The sequence below is a fragment of the Oncorhynchus mykiss genome, chromosome 15 (assembly GCF_013265735.2).
Source record: "Oncorhynchus mykiss isolate Arlee chromosome 15, USDA_OmykA_1.1, whole genome shotgun sequence".
Taxonomy (NCBI): domain Eukaryota; kingdom Metazoa; phylum Chordata; class Actinopteri; order Salmoniformes; family Salmonidae; genus Oncorhynchus; species Oncorhynchus mykiss.
The window spans coordinates 70828471-70848089 of record NC_048579.1 but is presented as its reverse complement, the minus strand read 5'-3'; the positions used below and the strand labels follow the sequence as shown (position 1 = coordinate 70848089).

At 47.5% G+C, this 19619-nt stretch overlaps 1 protein-coding gene across 7 annotated transcripts in view; it reads left to right on the top strand.

The window, feature by feature from the left end:
* Positions 1–19619, top strand: part of LOC110516361 (ATP-binding cassette sub-family C member 9) — a 69299-nt gene that overhangs the window by 12243 nt on the left and 37437 nt on the right. For 4 of the 7 annotated variants that reach the window (XM_036945199.1, XM_036945198.1, XM_036945201.1 and 1 more), the window contains 10 exons: positions 334–519; positions 5398–5562; positions 7033–7188; positions 9600–9734; positions 10009–10171; positions 10726–10766; positions 10899–11041; positions 11237–11345; positions 12491–12598; positions 18936–19008. In XM_036945199.1, coding sequence (XP_036801094.1) covers positions 334–519; positions 5398–5562; positions 7033–7188; positions 9600–9734; positions 10009–10171; positions 10726–10766; positions 10899–11041; positions 11237–11345; positions 12491–12598; positions 18936–19008 — 1279 coding nt within the window. The remainder of the gene's footprint in view (positions 1–333; positions 520–5397; positions 5563–7032; positions 7189–9599; positions 9735–10008; positions 10172–10725; positions 10767–10898; positions 11042–11236; positions 11346–12490; positions 12599–18935; positions 19009–19619) is intronic. The other 3 variants (XM_036945205.1, XM_036945200.1, XM_036945203.1) reach the window with 1 other exon arrangement.

Sequence of the window (19619 nt, the reverse complement as noted above, 5' to 3'; positions counted from 1 at the left end):
ATTGTGGCGGCAGGGTAGCCTAGTGGTTAGAGAGTTGGGCTAGTAATCGAAATGGTTGCAAGTTTGAATCCCCGAGCTGACAAGGTACAAATCTGTCGTTCTGCCCCTGAACGAGGCAGTTAACCCACTGTTCCTAGGCCGTCATTGAAAATAAGAATTTGTTCTTAACTGACTTGCCTAGTTAAATAAAGGTTAAATAAATAAATAATGTAGTCTGGCGAACCAGACTCTGTAATCAGGTAGTCTCATCTTCACTCTGAGATGAAGGTTCATTGTAGTGGAACTCTCCTGTGTAGTTGTAACCCTTCCATCCCTGTCCCCTCCCCCTCCTAGCAGAATGCCGAGGACCCAGAGAAGGCTCCATCCATCTGGCGCTCTATGTACCGGGCGTTTGGCCGACCCATCCTCCTCAGCAGTACCTTCCGTTACCTGGCGGATCTGCTGGGCTTCGCCGGGCCGCTCTGCATCTATGGCATCGTCGAACATCTCAACAAAAAGCCCGTCAAGGAAGGGAGTGTGGTGTGTAATTATTGTTCCCATCGGCCCATAACTCTGTTCCTGGTCCCATAATTACTGTTCCCATCGGCCCATAACTCTGTTCCTGGTCCCATAATTACTGTTCCCATCGGACCATAACTCTTGTTCCTGGTACCATAATTACTGTTCCCATCGGCCCATAACTCTGCTCCTGGTCCCATAATTACTGTTCCCATCGGCCCATAACTCTGTTCCTGGTCCCATAATTACTGTTCCCATCGGACCATAACTCTGTTCCTGGTACCATAATTACTGTTCCCATCGGCCCATAACTCTGCTCCTGGTCCCATAATTACTGTTCCCATCGGCCCATAACTCTGCTCCTGGTACCATAATTACTGTTCCCATCAGCCCATAACTCTGTTCCTGGTACCATAATTACTGTTCCCATCGGCCCATAACTCTGCTCCTGGTCCCATAGTTACTGTTCCCATCAGCCCATAACTATTTTCCTGGTACCATAATTACTGTTCCCATCGGCCCATAACTCTGCTCTTGGTCCCATAATTACTGTTCCCATCGGCCCATAACTCTGTTCCTGGTACCATAATTACTGTTCCCATCGGCCCATAACTCTGCTCCTGGTACCATAATTACTGTTCCCATCGGACCATAACTCTTGTTCCTGGTACCATAATTACTGTTCCCATCGGCCCATAACTCTGCTCCTGGTCCCATAATTACTGTTCCCATCGGCCCATAACTCTGTTCCTGGTCCCATAATTACTGTTCCCATCGGACCATAACTCTGTTCCTGGTACCATAATTACTGTTCCCATCGGCCCATAACTCTGCTCCTGGTCCCATAATTACTGTTCCCATCGGCCCATAACTCTGCTCCTGGTACCATAATTACTGTTCCCATCAGCCCATAACTCTGTTCCTGGTACCATAATTACTGTTCCCATCGGCCCATAACTCTGCTCCTGGTCCCATAGTTACTGTTCCCATCAGCCCATAACTATTTTCCTGGTACCATAATTACTGTTCCCATCGGCCCATAACTCTGCTCCTGGTCCCATAATTACTGTTCCCATCGGCCCATAACTCTGTTCCTGGTACCATAATTACTGTTCCCATCGGCCCATAACTCTGCTCCTGGTACCATAATTACTGTTCCCATCAGCCCATAACTCTGCTCCTGGTACCATAATTACTGTTCCCATCGGCCCATAACTCTGTTCCTGGTCCCATAATTACTGTTCCCATCGGCCCATAACTCTGCTCCTGGTCCCATAATTACTGTTCCCATCGGCCCATAACTCTGTTCCTGGTACCATAATTACTGTTCCCATCGGCCCATAACTCTGCTCCTGGTCCCATAATTACTGTTCCCATCGCCATAACTCTGCTCCTGGTACCATAATTACTGTTCCTATCAGCCCATAACTCTGTTCCTGGTACCATAATTACTGTTCCCATCGGCCCATAACTCTGCTCCTGGTCCCATAATTACTGTTCCCATCGCCATAACTCTGCTCCTGGTACCATAATTACTGTTCCTATCAGCCCATAACTCTGCTCCTGGTACCATAATTACTGTTCCCATCAGCCCATAACTCTGTTCCTGGTACCATAATTACTGTTCCCATCGGCCCATAACTCTGCTCCTGGTCCCATAGTTACTGTTCCCATCAGCCCATAACTATTTTCCTGGTACCATAATTACTGTTCCCATCGGCCCATAACTCTGCTCCTGGTCCCATAATTACTGTTCCCATCGGCCCATAACTCTGTTCCTGGTACCATAATTACTGTTCCCATCGGCCCATAACTCTGCTCCTGGTACCATAATTACTGTTCCCATCAGCCCATAACTCTGCTCCTGGTACCATAATTACTGTTCCCATCGGCCCATAACTCTGTTCCTGGTCCCATAATTACTGTTCCCATTGGCCCATAACTCTGCTCCTGGTCCCATAATTACTGTTCCCATCGGCCCATAACTCTGCTCCTGGTCCCATAATTACTGTTCCCATCGGCCCATAACTCTGTTCCTGGTACCATAATTACTGTTCCCATCGGCCCATAACTCTGCTCCTGGTCCCATAATTACTGTTCCCATCGCCATAACTCTGCTCCTGGTACCATAATTACTGTTCCTATCAGCCCATAACTCTGTTCCTGGTACCATAATTACTGTTCCCATCGGCCCATAACTCTGCTCCTGGTCCCATAATTACTGTTCCTATCAGCCCATAACTCTGCTCCTGGTACCATAATTACTGTTCCCATCGGCCCATAACTCTGCTCCTGGTCCCATCGGCCCATAACTCTGTTCCTGGTCCCATAGTTACTGTTCCCATCAGCCCATAACTCTGCTCCTGGTCCCATAATTACTGTTCCCATTGGCCCATAACTCTGCTCCTGGTACCATAATTACTGTTCCCATCAGCCCATAACTCTGCTCCTGGTACCATAATTACTGTTCCCATCAGCCCATAACTCTGTTCCTGGTACCATAATTACTGTTCCCATCAGCCCATAACTCTGTTCCTGGTACCATAATTACTGTTCCCATCAGCCCATAACTCTGCTCCTGGTACCATAATTACTGTTCCCATCAGCCCATAACTCTGCTCCTGGTACCATAATTACTGTTCCCATCGGCCCATAACTCTGCTCCTGGTACCATAATTACTGTTCCCATCGGACCATAACTCTGCTCCTGGTACCATAATTACTGTTCCCATCGGACCATAACTCTGCTCCTGGTACCATAATTACTGTTCCCATCAGCCCATAACTCTGTTCCTGGTCCCATAATTACTGGTCCCATCAGCCCATAACTCTGTTCCTGGTACCATAATTACTGTTCCTATCAGCCCATAACTCTGTTCCTGGTACCATAATTACTGTTCCCATCAGCCCATAACTCTGTTCCTGGTACCATAATTACTGTTCCCATCAGCCCATAACTCTGCTCCTGGTACCATAATTACTGTTCCAATCAGCCCATAACTCTGTTCCTGGTCCCATAATTACTGTTCCCATCAGCCCATAACTCTGTTCCTGGTACCATAATTACTGTTCCCATTGGCCCATAACTCTGCTCCTGGTCCCATAATTACTGTTCCCATCGGCCCATACCTCTGTTCCTGGTACCATAATTACTGTTCCTATCAGCCCATAACTCTGCTCCTGGTCCCATAATTACTGTTCCCATCGGCCCATAACTCTGTTCCTGGTACCATAATTACTGTTCCTATCAGCCCATAACTCTGCTCCTGGTACCATAATTACTGTTCCCATCGGCCCATAACTCTTTTCCTGGTACCATAGTTACTGTTCCCATCGGCCCATAACTCTGTTCCTGGTACCATAGTTCCTGTTCGTTCCTTCTATGTTATGCCCGTCCATTACGGCTCATTCAAGTGATTAAATTTGATACAGCAGACATCTTGTTTGTGTGACACATTCCTCCATGTTGTTGTGACTGTTGGCTAGTTAGCTCCATAGAGATAAACCGTTTATTATATAGTTAGCTCACTGTCTGACGCTGTGGGATGTGTCATCGACATCGTACCGCCATGAGGGCGCAGCAGGGTGGTCTGCTCGTCTTCTCATGATGACTCACTTCCTCTGTGATGTCATGAGGCGTCGACAGCGCCATTGTTCCCAACCCTGTCCCTGTCCCAGCCACCACGTCACCCCCATTAGACCAATTATATTATAGACACAAATGATCCCACAGCATATTTCACACCCTCACACACACACACAGATACAAAAACACACACACACTTTCCTCAACTAACTTTTAAAGGTACACCAGAAATCCATTTAGGACACAGAAATAAACTATCCTGGGACCTGTGGGGAGTCAGCAGCACTGAACTGATGAACTAAGGTAGAGCATCATGTCAGAGGGCTGAACAGAGGAATGTCTCTCTAAAGTAGAGCATCATGTCAGAGGCTGAACAGAGGAACATCTCTCTAAAGTAGAGCATCATGTCAGAGGGCTGAACAGAGGAACGTCTCTCTAAAGTAGAGCATCATGTCAGAGGGCTGAACAGAGGAACTCTCTCTAAAGTAGAGCATCATGTCAGAGGGCTGAACAGAGGAACGTCTCTCTGAAGTAGAGCATCATGTCAGAGGGCTGAACAGAGGAACGTCTCTCTCTGAAGTAGAGCATCATGTCAGAGGGCTGAACAGAGGAACGTCTCTCTAAAGTAGAGCATCATGTCAGAGGGCTGAACAGAGGAACTCTCTCTAAAGTAGAGCATCATGTCAGAGGGCTGAACAGAGGAACGTCTCTCTAAAGTAGAGCATCATGTCAGAGGCTGAACAGAGGAACGTCTCTCTAAAGTAGAGCATCATGTCAGAGGCTGAACAGAGGAACGTCTCTCTAAAGTAGAGAATCATGTCAGAGGCTGAACAGAGGAACATCTCTCTAAAGTAGAGCATCATGTCAGAGGGCTGAACAGAGGAACGTCTCTCTAAAGTAGAGCATCATGTCAGAGGGCTGAACAGAGGAACATCTCTCTAAAGTAGAGCATCGTGCACAGTGCCGGTGTCAGAGGGCTGAACAGAGGAACAGAGAGTTTAGGCTGAAGTACTGCAGGCGTGCATTTCTAAGTGACATGGAAAATTCCTCACTCATCTCACACTCTCTCACTCTCTGTCCTTCTCTGTGTGTGACAGGGTCTGGGTAGTGACAGGGTCTGGGTAGTGTCAGGTCTTGCTTTTTACAGTCCCCTACATCTGCTCTAACCTACTATCTGTGTGTGTGTGTTTGTGTGTGTTTGTGTGTGTGTGTGTGTGTGTATATGTGTGTGTGCGTGTGCGTGTGCGTGTGTGTGTGTGTGTGTGTGTGTGTGTGTGTGTGTGTGTGTGTGTGTGTGTGTGACTGTCTATCAGGTCCCCTATTTTGAGGTCTACTTCATGTCATCCAACGAGCTGCTCCAGAATACGTCAGTGCTGGCTGTTCTGCTGTTCCTGGCCCTGGTGCTACAGCGGACCTTCCTACAGGCCTCCTACTATGTCACCATAGAGACCGGCATCAACCTCCGTGGAGCCCTGCTGGTGACTGACTGGAGGATTCTGGGATTTGTAGGATACTGCGTCACCGATTCTCCATCCTTTACCCAAAGTGTTCACTTGTTCAGTCTCTGTCATAAATTTAAAAGCATTAGATGTGTAGTCATTGGCTGACGGGAGTTTCTGCCATTGTTCAATTCATGACGGGGAGTGGGGGGGAGGTGCAAAAATAAAGTGGGGAATCGGGACAGCAGTAGACAGTCACAGAGGTGGAGAATTGGGACAGCCGTAGACAGTCACAGAAGTGGAGAATCTGGACAGCCGTAGACAGTCACAGAGGTGGAGAATCGGGACAGCCGTAGACAGTCACAGAGGTGGAGAATCGGGACAGCAGTAGACAGTCACAGAGGTGGAGAATCGGGACAGCAGTAGACAGTCACAGAGGTGGAGAATCAGGACAGCCGTAGACAGTCACAGAGGTGGAGAATCGGGACAGCCGTAGACAGTCACAGAGGTGGAGAATCGGGACAGCAGTAGACAGTCACAGAGGTGGAGAATCGGGACAGCCGTAGACAGTCACAGAGGTGGAGAATCGGGACAGCCGTAGACAGTCACAGAGGTGGAGAATCGGGACAGCAGTAGACAGTCACAGAGGTGGAGAATCGGGACAGCCGTAGACAGTCACAGAGGTGGAGAATCGGGACAACCGTAGACAGTCACAGAGGTGGAGAATCGGAACAGCCGTAGACAGTCACAGAGGTGGAGAATCGGGACAGCCGTAGACAGTCACAGAGGTGGAGAATTGGGACTGCCGTAGACAGTCACAGAGGTGGAGAATCGGGACTGCCGTAGACAGTCACAGAGGTGGAGAATCGGGACAGCCGTAGACAGTCACAGAGGTGGAGAATCGGGACAGCCGTAGACAGTCACAGAGGTGGAGAATCTGGACAGCCGTAGACAGTCACAGAGGTGGAGAATCGGGACAGCCGTAGACAGTCACAGAGGTGGAGAATCGGGACAACCGTAGACAGTCACAGAGGTGGAGAATCGGAACAGCCGTAGACAGTCACAGAGGTGGAGAATCGGGACAGCCGTAGACAGTCACAGAGGTGGAGAATCGGGACTGCCGTAGACAGTCACAGAGGTGGAGAATCGGGACAACCGTAGACAGTCACAGAGGTGGAGAATCGGAACAGCCGTAGACAGTCACAGAGGTGGAGAATCGGGACAGCCGTAGACAGTCACAGAGGTGGAGAATCGGGACTGCCGTAGACAGTCACAGAGGTGGAGAATCGGGACTGTCGTAGACAGTCACAGAGGTGGAGAATCGGGACAGCCGTAGGCAGTCACAGAGGTGGAGAATCGGGACTGCCGTAGACAGTCACAGAGGTGGAGAATCGGGACTGCCGTAGACAGTCACAGAGGTGGAGAATCGGGACAGCCGTAGGCAGTCACAGAAGTGAATGTACTGTATCTAGTAGGTTGTTAATGTCCTCTGTCCTGTCCGTTTCCTAGGCGATGATCTACAACAAGATCCTGCGTCTGTCCACCTCTAACATGTCCATGGGAGAGATGACCCTGGGCCAGATCAACAACCTGGTTGCCATAGAAACCAACCAGCTCATGTGGTTCCTCTTCCTGTGTCCCAACCTCTGGGCCATGCCAGTGCAGGTGGGTTTTGACTAGATAGAATTCAGCTTATGTCGAAATGTACTTTTCGTAGCAGGTTAGGAGAATTTACGCAGTAGGTTAGGATAATTAACGTAGCAGGTTAGGAGAATTTACGCAGTAGGTTAGGATAATTAACGTAGCAGGTTAGGAGAATTTACGCAGTAGGTTAGGATAATTAACGTAGCAGGTTAGGAGAATTTACGCAGTAGGTTAGGATAATTAACGTAGCAGGTTAGGAGAATTTACGCAGTAGGTTAGGATAATTAACGTAGCAGGTTAGGAGAATTTACGCAGTAGGTTAGGATAATTAACGTAGCAGGTTAGGAGAATTTACGCAGTAGGTTAGGATAATTAACGTAGCAGGTTAGGAGAATTAGGTTACGGTTAGGAAAAGGGTTAGTGTTAGCTAAAATGCAACAACAACAAAAAACGTTTGAGGTCAATTCGACGTAAGTGCAGGTGGGGCCATGCTGGTAAGATACAATCTATCTGGACATAGTCTCTATGTATGATGCGGCCAACAACCTGATCTTAAATTAACAAGTATGTCTTTTTTAAGCCATTATCTGCCAGTACCAATATGACTGTAATATTATGCATCAATAATATATCCCTAATAACTCCCTAATAACTCCATAATATATCCCACAAAGCTCCCTAATTTATTCCTAATAACTCCCTAATATATCACTAATATATCCCTAATACATCCCTCATAACTCCCTAATAACTCCCTAATAACTCCCTAATATATCCCTTATAACTCTAATAACTCCCTAATACATCCCTCATAACTCCCTAATAACTCCCTAATAACTCCCTAATATATCCCTAATATATCCCTAATAACTCCCTAATATATCCCTAATAACTCCCTAATATATCCCTAATATATCCCTAATATATCACTAATATATCCCTAAAATATCCCTTATAACTCTAATATATCCCTAATATATCCCTAATATATCCCTAAAATATCCCTTATAACTCTAATATATCCCTAATATATCCCTAATATATCCCTAATATATCCCTAATAACTCCCTAATAACTCCCTAATATATCCCTTATAACTCTAATAACTCCCTAATACATCCCTCATAACTCCCTAATAACTCCCTAATAACTCCCTAATATATCCCTAATATATCCCTAATAACTCCCTAATATATCCCTAATATATCCCTAATATATCCCTAATATATCCCTAATATATCCCTAATATATCCCTAAAATATCCCTTATAACTCTAATATATCCCTAATATATCCCTAATATATCCCTTATAACTCTAATATATCCCTAATATATCACTAATATATCCCTAATATATCACTAATATATCCCTAAAATATCACTAATATATCCCTAATATATCACTAATATATCCCTTATAACTCTAATATATCCCTAATATATCACTAATATATCCCTAATATATCACTAATATATCCCTAATATATCCCTAAAATATCCCTTATAACTCTAATATATCCCTAATATATCCCTAATATATCCCTTATAACTCTAATATATCCCTAATATATCACTAATATATCCCTAATATATCACTAATATATCCCTAAAATATCACTAATATATCCCTAATATATCACTAATATATCCCTTATAACTCTAATATATCCCTAATATATCACTAATATATCCCTAATATATCACTAATATATCCCTAATATATCACTAATATATCCCTAAAATATCACTAATATATCCCTAATATATCACTAATATATCCCTTATAACTCTAATATATCCCTAATATATCACTAATATATCCCTAATATATCACTAATATATCCCTAATATATCCCTAATATATCACTAATATATCACTAATATATCCCTAATATATCCCTTATAACTCTAATATATCCCTAATATATCACTAATATATCCCTAATAAATCACTAATATATCCCTTATAACTCTAATATATCCCTAATATATCACTAATATATCCCTAATATATCACTAATATATCCCTAATATATCCCTTATAACTCTAATATATCCCTAATATATCACTAATATATCCCTAATATATCCCTTATAACTCTAATATATCCCTAATATATCACTAATATATCCCTTATAACTCTAATATATCCCTAATATATCACTAATATATCCCTTATAACTCTAATATATCCCTAATATATCACTAATATATCCCTAAAATATCCCTAATATATCACTAATATATCCCTCATAACTCCATAATAACTCACTAATATATCCCTAATATATCACTAATATATCCCTAAAATATCCCTAATATATCCCTAATATATCCCTTATAACTCTAATGTATCCCTCATAACTCCCTAATATATCCCTAATAACTCCCCAATATAGCCCTCATATCTTTGTGTTGTGTTCCTCCTCAGATTGTGATGGGCGTGATCTTGCTGTACTACCTGCTGGGGACCAGTGCTCTGATTGGAGCTTCGGTCATCGTGCTGCTGGCTCCAGTCCAATACCTGATCGCTACCAAGCTGGCTGACACCCAGAAGAGCACCCTGGTGAGTCACCCTCTGTTCACGTTGAGACACTCAGGTTGTACACTGCCTGCACCAATCCCTTAGACCGTAGTTTCACTGTCTCTTTAGATATGAACCTGCAAGCTTTACCATCAATAAATAGCCTAGATTTGAGTGATTTCAGTTATTTTCTGTTGTGATGAGGGAAACAGTATATGATAAGGAAACAATAACCTTTAAAAACAGTTGAAGTGAGAATATATTTATATTATTTTGTAGTTTAAATCTTCAGTAAGGCATCGCCCTCTTCTGACAGGACCAGTCTACGGAACGTCTGAAGAAAACCACAGAGATTCTGAAGGGGATCAAGCTGCTGAAGCTGTACGCCTGGGAGAACATCTTCTGTGACAGTGTAGAAGATACCAGGGGCAAAGAGCTCACCAGCCTCCGCACCTTCGCCCTCTACACCTCCATGTCTAGTGAGACACACACACACCTACGCCCTCTACACCTCCATGTCTAGTGAGACACACACACACCTTCGCCCTCTACACCTCCATGTCTAGTGAGACATACACACACCTTGGCCCTCTACGCCTCCATGTCTAGTGAGACACACACACACCTTCGCCCTCTACACCTCCATGTCTAGTGAGACACACACACCTTCGCCCTCTACACCTCCATGTCTAGTGAAACACACACACCTACGCCCCCTCTACACTTTCATGTCTAGTGAGACACACACACACCTTCGCCCTCTACACCTCCATGTCTAGTGAGACACACACACCTTGGCCCTCTACACCTCCAATAAGACACATCTCCTCTGTTACTTTATAATAGCTATCACATCCTTTATTTTGAGCTGTGAAATCCCCCCATTTTGTCCAGTAAGACACTCACACTGCTTATATTCTGTCCTGATTTATATTTGGAGCTCAGTTTGACTTAAGAGCTTTGAAGTTTGAACATGTCTTTGTTCTCTAAAGGCTCTCTGTTGCTCCATAATATTACCTCTTTTCCTCCCCAGTTTTCATGAATGCTGCTATCCCCATCGCTGCTGTGCTTGTGGTAAGAGGGTTTCTCATCATCCCTGTATCCTGCAGGCCATTTTTCGGGCCAATTGTAGCTAGTGTTTTGCCAGCTCTGAAATCTGGTAACAAAACCAAACTGAGTATCTGTGTGTCTTTGTGTCTCTGTCAGACGTTTGTCAGCCACGCCCTGATCAACAAGTCCAAACCCAGCTCCTCAGAGGCCTTCGCTGCTCTGGCCCTCTTCCACATCCTGGTTACCCCACTGTTCCTGCTCTCCACCGTGGTCCGCTTCGCAGTCAAGGCCATGGTCAGGTGAGAGGCCTACTGAGGACGCCCAGGGATACTGAATACTGGATAGTTACCAGTTAGACAATCTGCTGGAATCTTATTTGTATCATAGAAGGGTTATTTATGTGTGTGTGTGTGTGTGTGTGTGTGTGGGTGTGTGTGTGTGTGGGTGTGGGTGTGGGTTTGTGTGTGTCCTATCATATCGTGTCCTATCCACAGCGTCCAGAAGCTGGGTGAGTTCCTGCAGAGCGATGAGATTGGCGATGACAGCTGGAGGAACGGAGACATGTCTGTGTCCCTAGAGGCCTGTAAGAAACACCCTGGGACGGTTAGTACACACACACACACACACACACGCACGCACGCACGCACACACACACACACGCACGCACATACACACACACACACACACCACCATCCCTATTACCAAACACTGCCCCTATTACAGGCCTGAGTCGTGTTTAGTAGGGAACACTGAAGCAAAATGTAAACTAAATGGTGTGTTTCGAGGTAGTCTCTTAGCGTTTCAGTCTGTTTATTCACTTTGGTCCCTAATGAACATGACCCAATTACTTATCTGTCCCTCTGCCAGAGCAGCTAATGCTGGACATTCAGCCAGCACAGCACAGAGCCTAATCCAGGAGCTATTCATTTACAGCCAGCATGGAATACAACAACTACTGTGTTACTACAGGGTTTCCACAGCTCCCAACACGGCTAATGGACTCGTCAGGATGATGTGATGGTTATGATGCTTTTCAACTGACCAAGTTTCAGAGCCAACGTGTTTCTAACTTCAAACTGTTGGTGGAACTGCAGAGAAAGTGTCTGTTTGACCAGAGCAGATCTGGTCTCTGTAGAAGGAGGAACTGTAACTACACACCGTGTCAATCTAGCAGCAGTGTTTCATGGGGAATCTCAACCAGGAGTCGTTAAGTTGCTGGTTGCTGCCAGTCTCGTCATGTCTTCAGCTGTTCTCAGGACTTTGACAGGTTTATTTCTGTGTTGGACTCCTCAGAAGGAGTGGAGGGAGACGGAGACCGAGTGGTGGAGGGGTTAGTGTGAGATGGAGGAGCCATTTGTTTAGGGCTGAAGGAGGGATGGAGGGAGGGATGTCTTGGGGATGAGGGGTAGGGGATAAGAAGCTCCCTCTGGGGACAGTCTCAGTCAGGGTCTGAGAGGGGGTCCTCCCTGGAGGTTACAGCGGATGAGGGGCCAAGTTTATCACTGAATGCAATCTCTCTCTTTCTGTTTTCTCACCCTCCCTTCATCTACCTCTCCCCATTTCTGTCTTTCATTCTATCCCTCCCTCCCTCTCTCTCTCCCCCCTCTCCCTCCCTTCCTCTCCCCTCTCCCTCTCTCCCTCCCTCCCTTTCTCTCCCTCCCTCTCCCCTCTCCCTGCCCATCCCCCTCCCTCCCTCTCTCTCCCTCTCCCCTCTCCCTCCCCACCCCCCCCTACCTCTCTCTCTCCAGACCAAGGCTATAAACAGGAAGCAGCCCCTGCTCTACCAGATGGACAACTATGAGCAGCCAGCACGCAGACCACTGCGACCTAACGAGACTGAGGACGTGGCTGTCAAGGTCAGGGTTCAAAGTTCAACACCTCAACAAGCTCATTGGCCCTTCTTCTCAGGACCTGTGACACACACAGCACCGCACACACTGGCTGACTGCATGCACGGACACAGGAACAGACACGTAGCCTATCAACTCACAGACAAGCTGTAGCTCACGTACATGTGCAGCCATGTCACACACGTAGACACGTAGACACGCAGAGGCTTCTGAGCTGGAGTCTGACAGTTGAGTCACACGTAGACACGTAGACACGTAGACACGTAGACACGCAGAGGCTTCTGAGCTGGAGTCTGACAGTTGAGTCACACGTAGACACGTAGACACGTAGAGGCTTCTGAGCTGGAGTCTGACAGTTGAGTCACACGTAGACACGTAGACACGTAGAGGCTTCTGAGCTGGAGTCTGACAGTTGAGTCACACGTAGACACGTAGACACGCAGAGGCTTCTGAGCTGGAGTCTGACAGTTGAGTCACACGTAGACACGTAGACACGTAGACACGCAGAGGCTTCTGAGCTGGAGTCTGACAGTTGAGTCACACGTAGACACGTAGACACGTAGACACGCAGAGGCTTCTGAGCTGGAGTCTGACAGTTGAGTCACACGTAGACACGTAGACACGCAGAGGCTTCTGAGCTGGAGTCTGACAGTTGAGTCACACGTAGACACGTAGACACGCAGAGGCTTCTGAGCTGGAGTCTGACAGTTGAGTCACACGTAGACACGTAGACACGCAGAGGCTTCTGAGCTGGAGTCTGACAGTTGAGTCACACGTAGACACGTAGACACGTAGACACGCAGAGGCTTCTGAGCTGGAGTCTGACAGTTGAGTCACACGTAGACACGTAGACACGTAGACACGCAGAGGCTTCTGAGCTGGAGTCTGACAGTTGAGTCACACGTAGACACGTAGACACGTAGACACGCAGAGGCTTCTGAGCTGGAGTCTGACAGTTGAGTCACACGTAGACACGTAGACACATAGAGGCTTCTGAGCTGGAGTCTGACAGTTGAGTCACACGTAGACACGTAGACACGCAGAGGCTTCTGAGCTGGAGTCTGACAGTTGAGTCACACGTAGACACGTAGACACGTAGACACGCAGAGGCTTCTGAGCTGGAGTCTGACAGTTGAGTCACACGTAGACACGTAGACACGCAGGGGCTTCTGAGCTGGAGTCTGACAGTTGAGTCACACGTAGACACGTAGACACGCAGAGGCTTCTGAGCTGGAGTCTGACAGTTGAGTCACACGTAGACACGCAGGGGCTTCTGAGCTGGAGTCTGACAGTTGAGTCACACGTAGACACGCAGGGGCTTCTGAGCTGGAGTCTGACAGTTGAGTCACACATAGACACGTAGAGGCTTCTGAGCTGGAGTCTGACAGTTGAGTCACACGTAGACACGCAGGGGCTTCTGAGCTGGAGTCTGACAGTTGAGTCACACATAGACACGTAGAGGCTTCTGAGCTGGAGTCTGACAGTTGAGTCACACGTAGACACGTACACACGCAGAGGCTTCTGAGCTGGAGTCTGACAGTTGAGTCACACGTAGACACGTAGACACGTAGACACATAGAGGCTTCTGAGCTGGAGTCTGACAGTTGAGTCACACGTAGACACGTACACACGCAGAGGCTTCTGAGCTGGAGTCTGACAGTTGAGTCACACGTAGACACGTAGACACATAGACACGCAGAGGCTTCTGAGCTGGAGTCTGACAGTTGAGTCACACGTAGACACGTAGACACGCAGAGGCTTCTGAGCTGGAGTCTGACAGTTGAGTCACACGTAGACACGCAGGGGCTTCTGAGCTGGAGTCTGACAGTTGAGTCACACGTAGACACGCAGAGGCTTCTGAGCTGGAGTCTGACAGTTGAGTCACACGTAGACACGTAGACACGTAGACACGCAGAGGCTTCTGAGCTGGAGTCTGACAGTTGAGTCACACGTAGACACGTAGACACGCAGAGGCTTCTGAGCTGGAGTCTGACAGTTGAGTCACACGTAGACACGTAGACACGTAGACACGCAGAGGCTTCTGAGCTGGAGTCCGACAGTTGAGTCACACGTAGACACGTAGACACGCAGGGGCTTCTGAGCTGTAGTCTGACAGTTGAGTCACACGTAGACACGTAGACACGCAGGGGCTTCTGAGCTGGAGTCCGACAGTTGAGTCACACGTAGACACGCAGGGGCTTCTGAGCTGGAGTCCGACAGTTGAGTCACACGTAGACACGTAGACACGCAGAGGCTTCTGAGCTGGAGTCTGACAGTTGAGTCACACGTAGACACGTAGACACGTAGAGGCTTCTGAGCTGGAGTCTGACAGTTGAGTCACACGTAGACACGCAGAGGCTTCTGAGCTGGAGTCTGACAGTTGAGTCACACGTAGACACGTAGACACGCAGAGGCTTCTGAGCTGGAGTCCGACAGTTGAGTCACACGTAGACACGTAGACACGCAGAGGCTTCTGAGCTGGAGTCCGACAGTTGAGTCACACGTAGACACGTAGACACGCAGAGGCTTCTGAGCTGGAGTCCGACAGTTGAGTCACACGTAGACACGTTGACACGCAGGGGCTTCTGAGCTGGAGTCTGACAGTTGAGTCACACGTAGACACGTAGACACGCAGAGGCTTCTGAGCTGGAGTCTGACAGTTGAGTCACACGTAGACACGTAGACACGCAGGGGCTTCTGAGCTGGAGTCTGACAGTTGAGTCACACGTAGACACGTAGACACGCAGAGGCTTCTGAGCTGGAGTCCGACAGTTGAGTCACACGTAGACACGTAGAGGCTTCTGAGCTGGAGTCCGACAGTTGAGTCACACGTAGACACGTAGACAGTTAGACACATAGAGGCTTCTGAGCTGGAGTCCGACAGTTGAGTCACACGTAGACACGTAGACACGTAGAGGCTTCTGAGCTGGAGTCTGACAGTTGAGTCACACGTAGACACGTAGACACGCAGGGGCTTCTGAGCTGGAGTCTGACAGTTGAGTCACACGTAGACACGTAGACACGTAGAGGCTTCTGAGCTGGAGTCTGACAGTTGAGTCACACGTAGACACGTAGACACGCAGAGGCTTCTGAGCTGGAGTCCGACAGTTGAGTCACACGTAGACACGTAGACACGCAGAGGCTTCTGAGCTGGAGTCCGACAGTTGAGTCACACGTAGACACGTAGACACGCAGAGGCTTCTGAGCTGGAGTCCGACAGTTGAGTCACACGTAGACACGTAGACACGTAAACACGCAGAGGCTTCTGAGCTGGAGTCTGACAGTTGAGTCACACGTAGACACGTAGACACGTAGAGGCTTCTGAGCTGGAGTCTGACAGTTGTGTCACACGTAGACACGTAGACACGCAGGGGCTTCTGAGCTGGAGTCTGACAGTTGAGTCACACGTAGACACGTAGACACGCAGAGGCTTCTGAGCTGGAGTCTGACTGTTGAGTCACACGTAGACAAGTAGACACGTAGAGGCTTCTGAGCTGGAGTCCGACAGTTGTCCTCAAACCTTTAAACTGGCCTTTTTGTCACATCCACCCAGGTCATTCACTCTAGTAACACGTGACACCACGGATGTTACCACTGTCTATCTCTCACCACGGATGTTACCACTGTCTATCTCTCACCACGGATGTTACCACTGTCTATCTCTCACCACGGATGTTACCACTGTCTATCTCTCACCACGGATGTTACCACTGTCTATCTCTCACCACGGATGTTACCACTGTCTATCTCTCACCACGGATGTTACCACTGTCTATCTCTCACCATGGATGTTACCACTGTCTATCTCTCACCACGGATGTTACCACTGTCTATCTCTCACCATGGATGTTACCACTGTCTATCTCTCACAGCAGATGTTACCACTGTCTATCTCTCACCACGGATGTTACCACTGTCTATCTCTCACCATGGATGTTACCACTGTCTATCTCTCACAGCAGATGTTACCACTGTCTATCTCTCACCACGGATGTTACCACTGTCTATCTCTCACAGCAGATGCTACCACTGTCTATCTCTCACAGCAGATGTTACCACTGTCTATCTCTCACAGCAGATGTTACCACTGTCTATCTCTCACAGCAGATGCTACCACTGTCTATCTCTCACAGCAGATGTTACCACTGTCTATCTCTCACAGCCGATGTTACCACTGTCTATCTCTCACAGCAGATGCTACCACTGTCTATCTCTCACAGCAGATGTTACCACTGTCTATCTCTCACAGCAGATGTTACCACTGTCTATCTCTCACAGCAGATGTTACCACTGTCTATCTCTCACAGCAGATGTTACCACTGTCTATCTCTCACAGCAGATGTTACCACTGTCTATCTCTCACAGCAGATGCTACCACTGTCTATCTCTCACAGCAGATGTTACCACTGTCTATCTCTCACAGCAGATGTTTCATCTCTTGGCCTGTCCATTGTGTGAAACACACCCTGAGGAGAAGTCAACATTAACCGACAGTTTAAACTCTCAGGACCCACATAATGAGTCAGAGGCAGGGGATTCTCATGAGAACAGAGAACCCTGTGCCCCGTGTCATTAACTGACATGTTCTCAGCCCCTGTTCTGGTCTCTTTGGGGTCCACATCCTGTTGCTATCCCTGTGGACCCACAGCATTATTGTAGGCAGTCTGTTAATGAGCTTGGGGGCAGCAGGAGGGTCGAATGGATGGGCTGCTGCTGTGTGTGAACCAGACAAATCTTCTTTCTCTGTCTCCTCTCTCATCTCACCCGCTTTCTCTCTCTGCCTCTCTCTACCTTCCTCACTGTCTCCCATCACCCCTTCTCTCTGCCTTTCTCTACCTTCCTCACTGTCTCCCAACACCCCTTCTCTATGCCTCTCTCTACCCTCCTCTCTGTCTCCCATTACCCCTTCTCTCTACCTCTCTCTACCTCCTCTCTGTCTCCCATCACCCCTTCTCTCTACCTCTCTCTACCCTCTGTCTCCCATCACCCCTTCTCTCTACCTCTCTCTACCCTCCTCTCTGTCTCCCATCACCCCTTCTCTCTACCTCTCTCTACCCTCCTCTCTGTCTCCCATCACCCCTTCTCTCTACCTCTCTCTACCCTCCTCTCTGTCACCCATCACCCCTTCTCTCTGACTCTGTCTTCCTCTCTGTCTCCCATCACCCCTTCACTCTACCTCTCTCTACCCTCCTCTCTGTCTCCCATCACCCCTTCTCTCTACCTCTCTCTACCCTCCTCTCTCTCCCATCACCCCTTCTCTCTACCTCTCTCTACCTCCTCTCTGTCTCCCATCCCCCCTTCTCTCTACCTCTCTCTACCCTCCTCTCTGTCTCCCATCACCCCTTCTCTCTACCTCTCTCTACCCTCCTCTCTGTCTCCCATCACCCCTTCTCTCTACCCTCCTCTCTGTCTCCCATCACCCCTTCTTTCTGTCTTCTGCTCTGTCTCATCAACCATTCTCTCTCCCTATTTATTCCTCCCTCTCTCTTCTCTTCCATCTTATCCCCCCATCTCTGCCTCCCAGCGTACCCGTATCTTCCTCCACTCTCTCTCTACCTCTCTCTACCCGTATCTTCCTCCACTCCCTCTCTACCTCTCTCTACCCGTATCTTCCTCCACTCCCTCTCTACCTCTCTCTACCCGTATCTTCCTCCACTCCCTCTCTACCTCTCTCTACCCCTATCTTCCTCCACTCCCTCTCTACCTCTCTCTACCCCTATCCCAGCCTCCCTTTCAAGACTCCCCATCCCCTCTGGTCCTCACCCCCGTAACATCCGATCTGTCTATTTACAAACTTAATTTACCAAGTCTCTTTTCTCAGCGGTAATAAGACGTCTGTCTTTCATTTTCAACTTGTATTTATTAGTTCTGCGTCACTGAATCTCAGATCTTGTGTGGTTTTGCTGTAGGGGATGGAAGGGAGGGGGATTACTGGCTATAATAAACAGTGGAATCGGACAAGACATAAAACACAACATAACTATGTAAACATGCTATTATATTTGTCTTAAAGACCTAAATGGTTCATTATTTCTATGTACACATACGTATCTAAACCACCAGCTGCAGACTATAACATGTAGGCTCCATGTCATGTAGGCTCCATGTCATGTAGGCTCCATGTCATGTAGGCACCATGTCATGTAGGTTCCATGTCATGTAGGCTCCATGTCATGTAGGCTCCATGTCATGTAGGTTCCATGTCATGTAGGCTCCATGTCCTGTAGGCTCCATGTCATGTAGGCTCCATGTCCTGTAGGCTCCATGTCATGTAGGCTCCATGTCATGTAGGCTCCATGTCTAATGCTTTTCTGTCAGCCTGATCCCACTGTATCCTGTTCAGGTGAACGGTGGATTCTTCACATGGGGAAGCAACTTGTCAACGTTGTCCGACATCAACATCTGCATTCCAACAGGTAACCCGATCCTGCTGGGAACACTATGGCAACGCCAGGCTGCGTCCTGTTTAGGAGGTCGTCGACAGTCAGTGTAGTATATCTAACACCAGCTGTGTGTGTGTTTGTGTGTGTGTGACAGTGTAGTATATCTCCCTGCTATGACCTCATGGCCCGTGGCCCGTAAGATATGACAGCTAAGACAAACAGGACAGGCTGGTCCTGGTAGTCCACTATTTGCTGCAGCTGAGGGAGTAGATGTGTTATGTAGGATATGTGGAACAGTGGAGGCTGGTGGGAGGAGCTATAGGAGGACAGGCTCATTATAATGGCTGGAATGTAATAAATGGAACGGTATCAAACGTATGGAAACCACATGATTGACTCCGTTCAATTAATTCTCCATTATTATAATGAGCCCATCCTCCTATAACTCATCCCACCAGCCTCCACTGATGTGGAAACATGACTGATCTAAATTGAGAGTGTAAAGATATCCCAATATCCTGTCCTACTTTTAAGATTTAACCAGGGCTGTAACAGACATTATCAATGTCAGATTGACATAGAACAATCTGTTGTCTCTAATGCTTCACATAGTGTCTTCATACCTTTATATAGTGTCTTCTTAT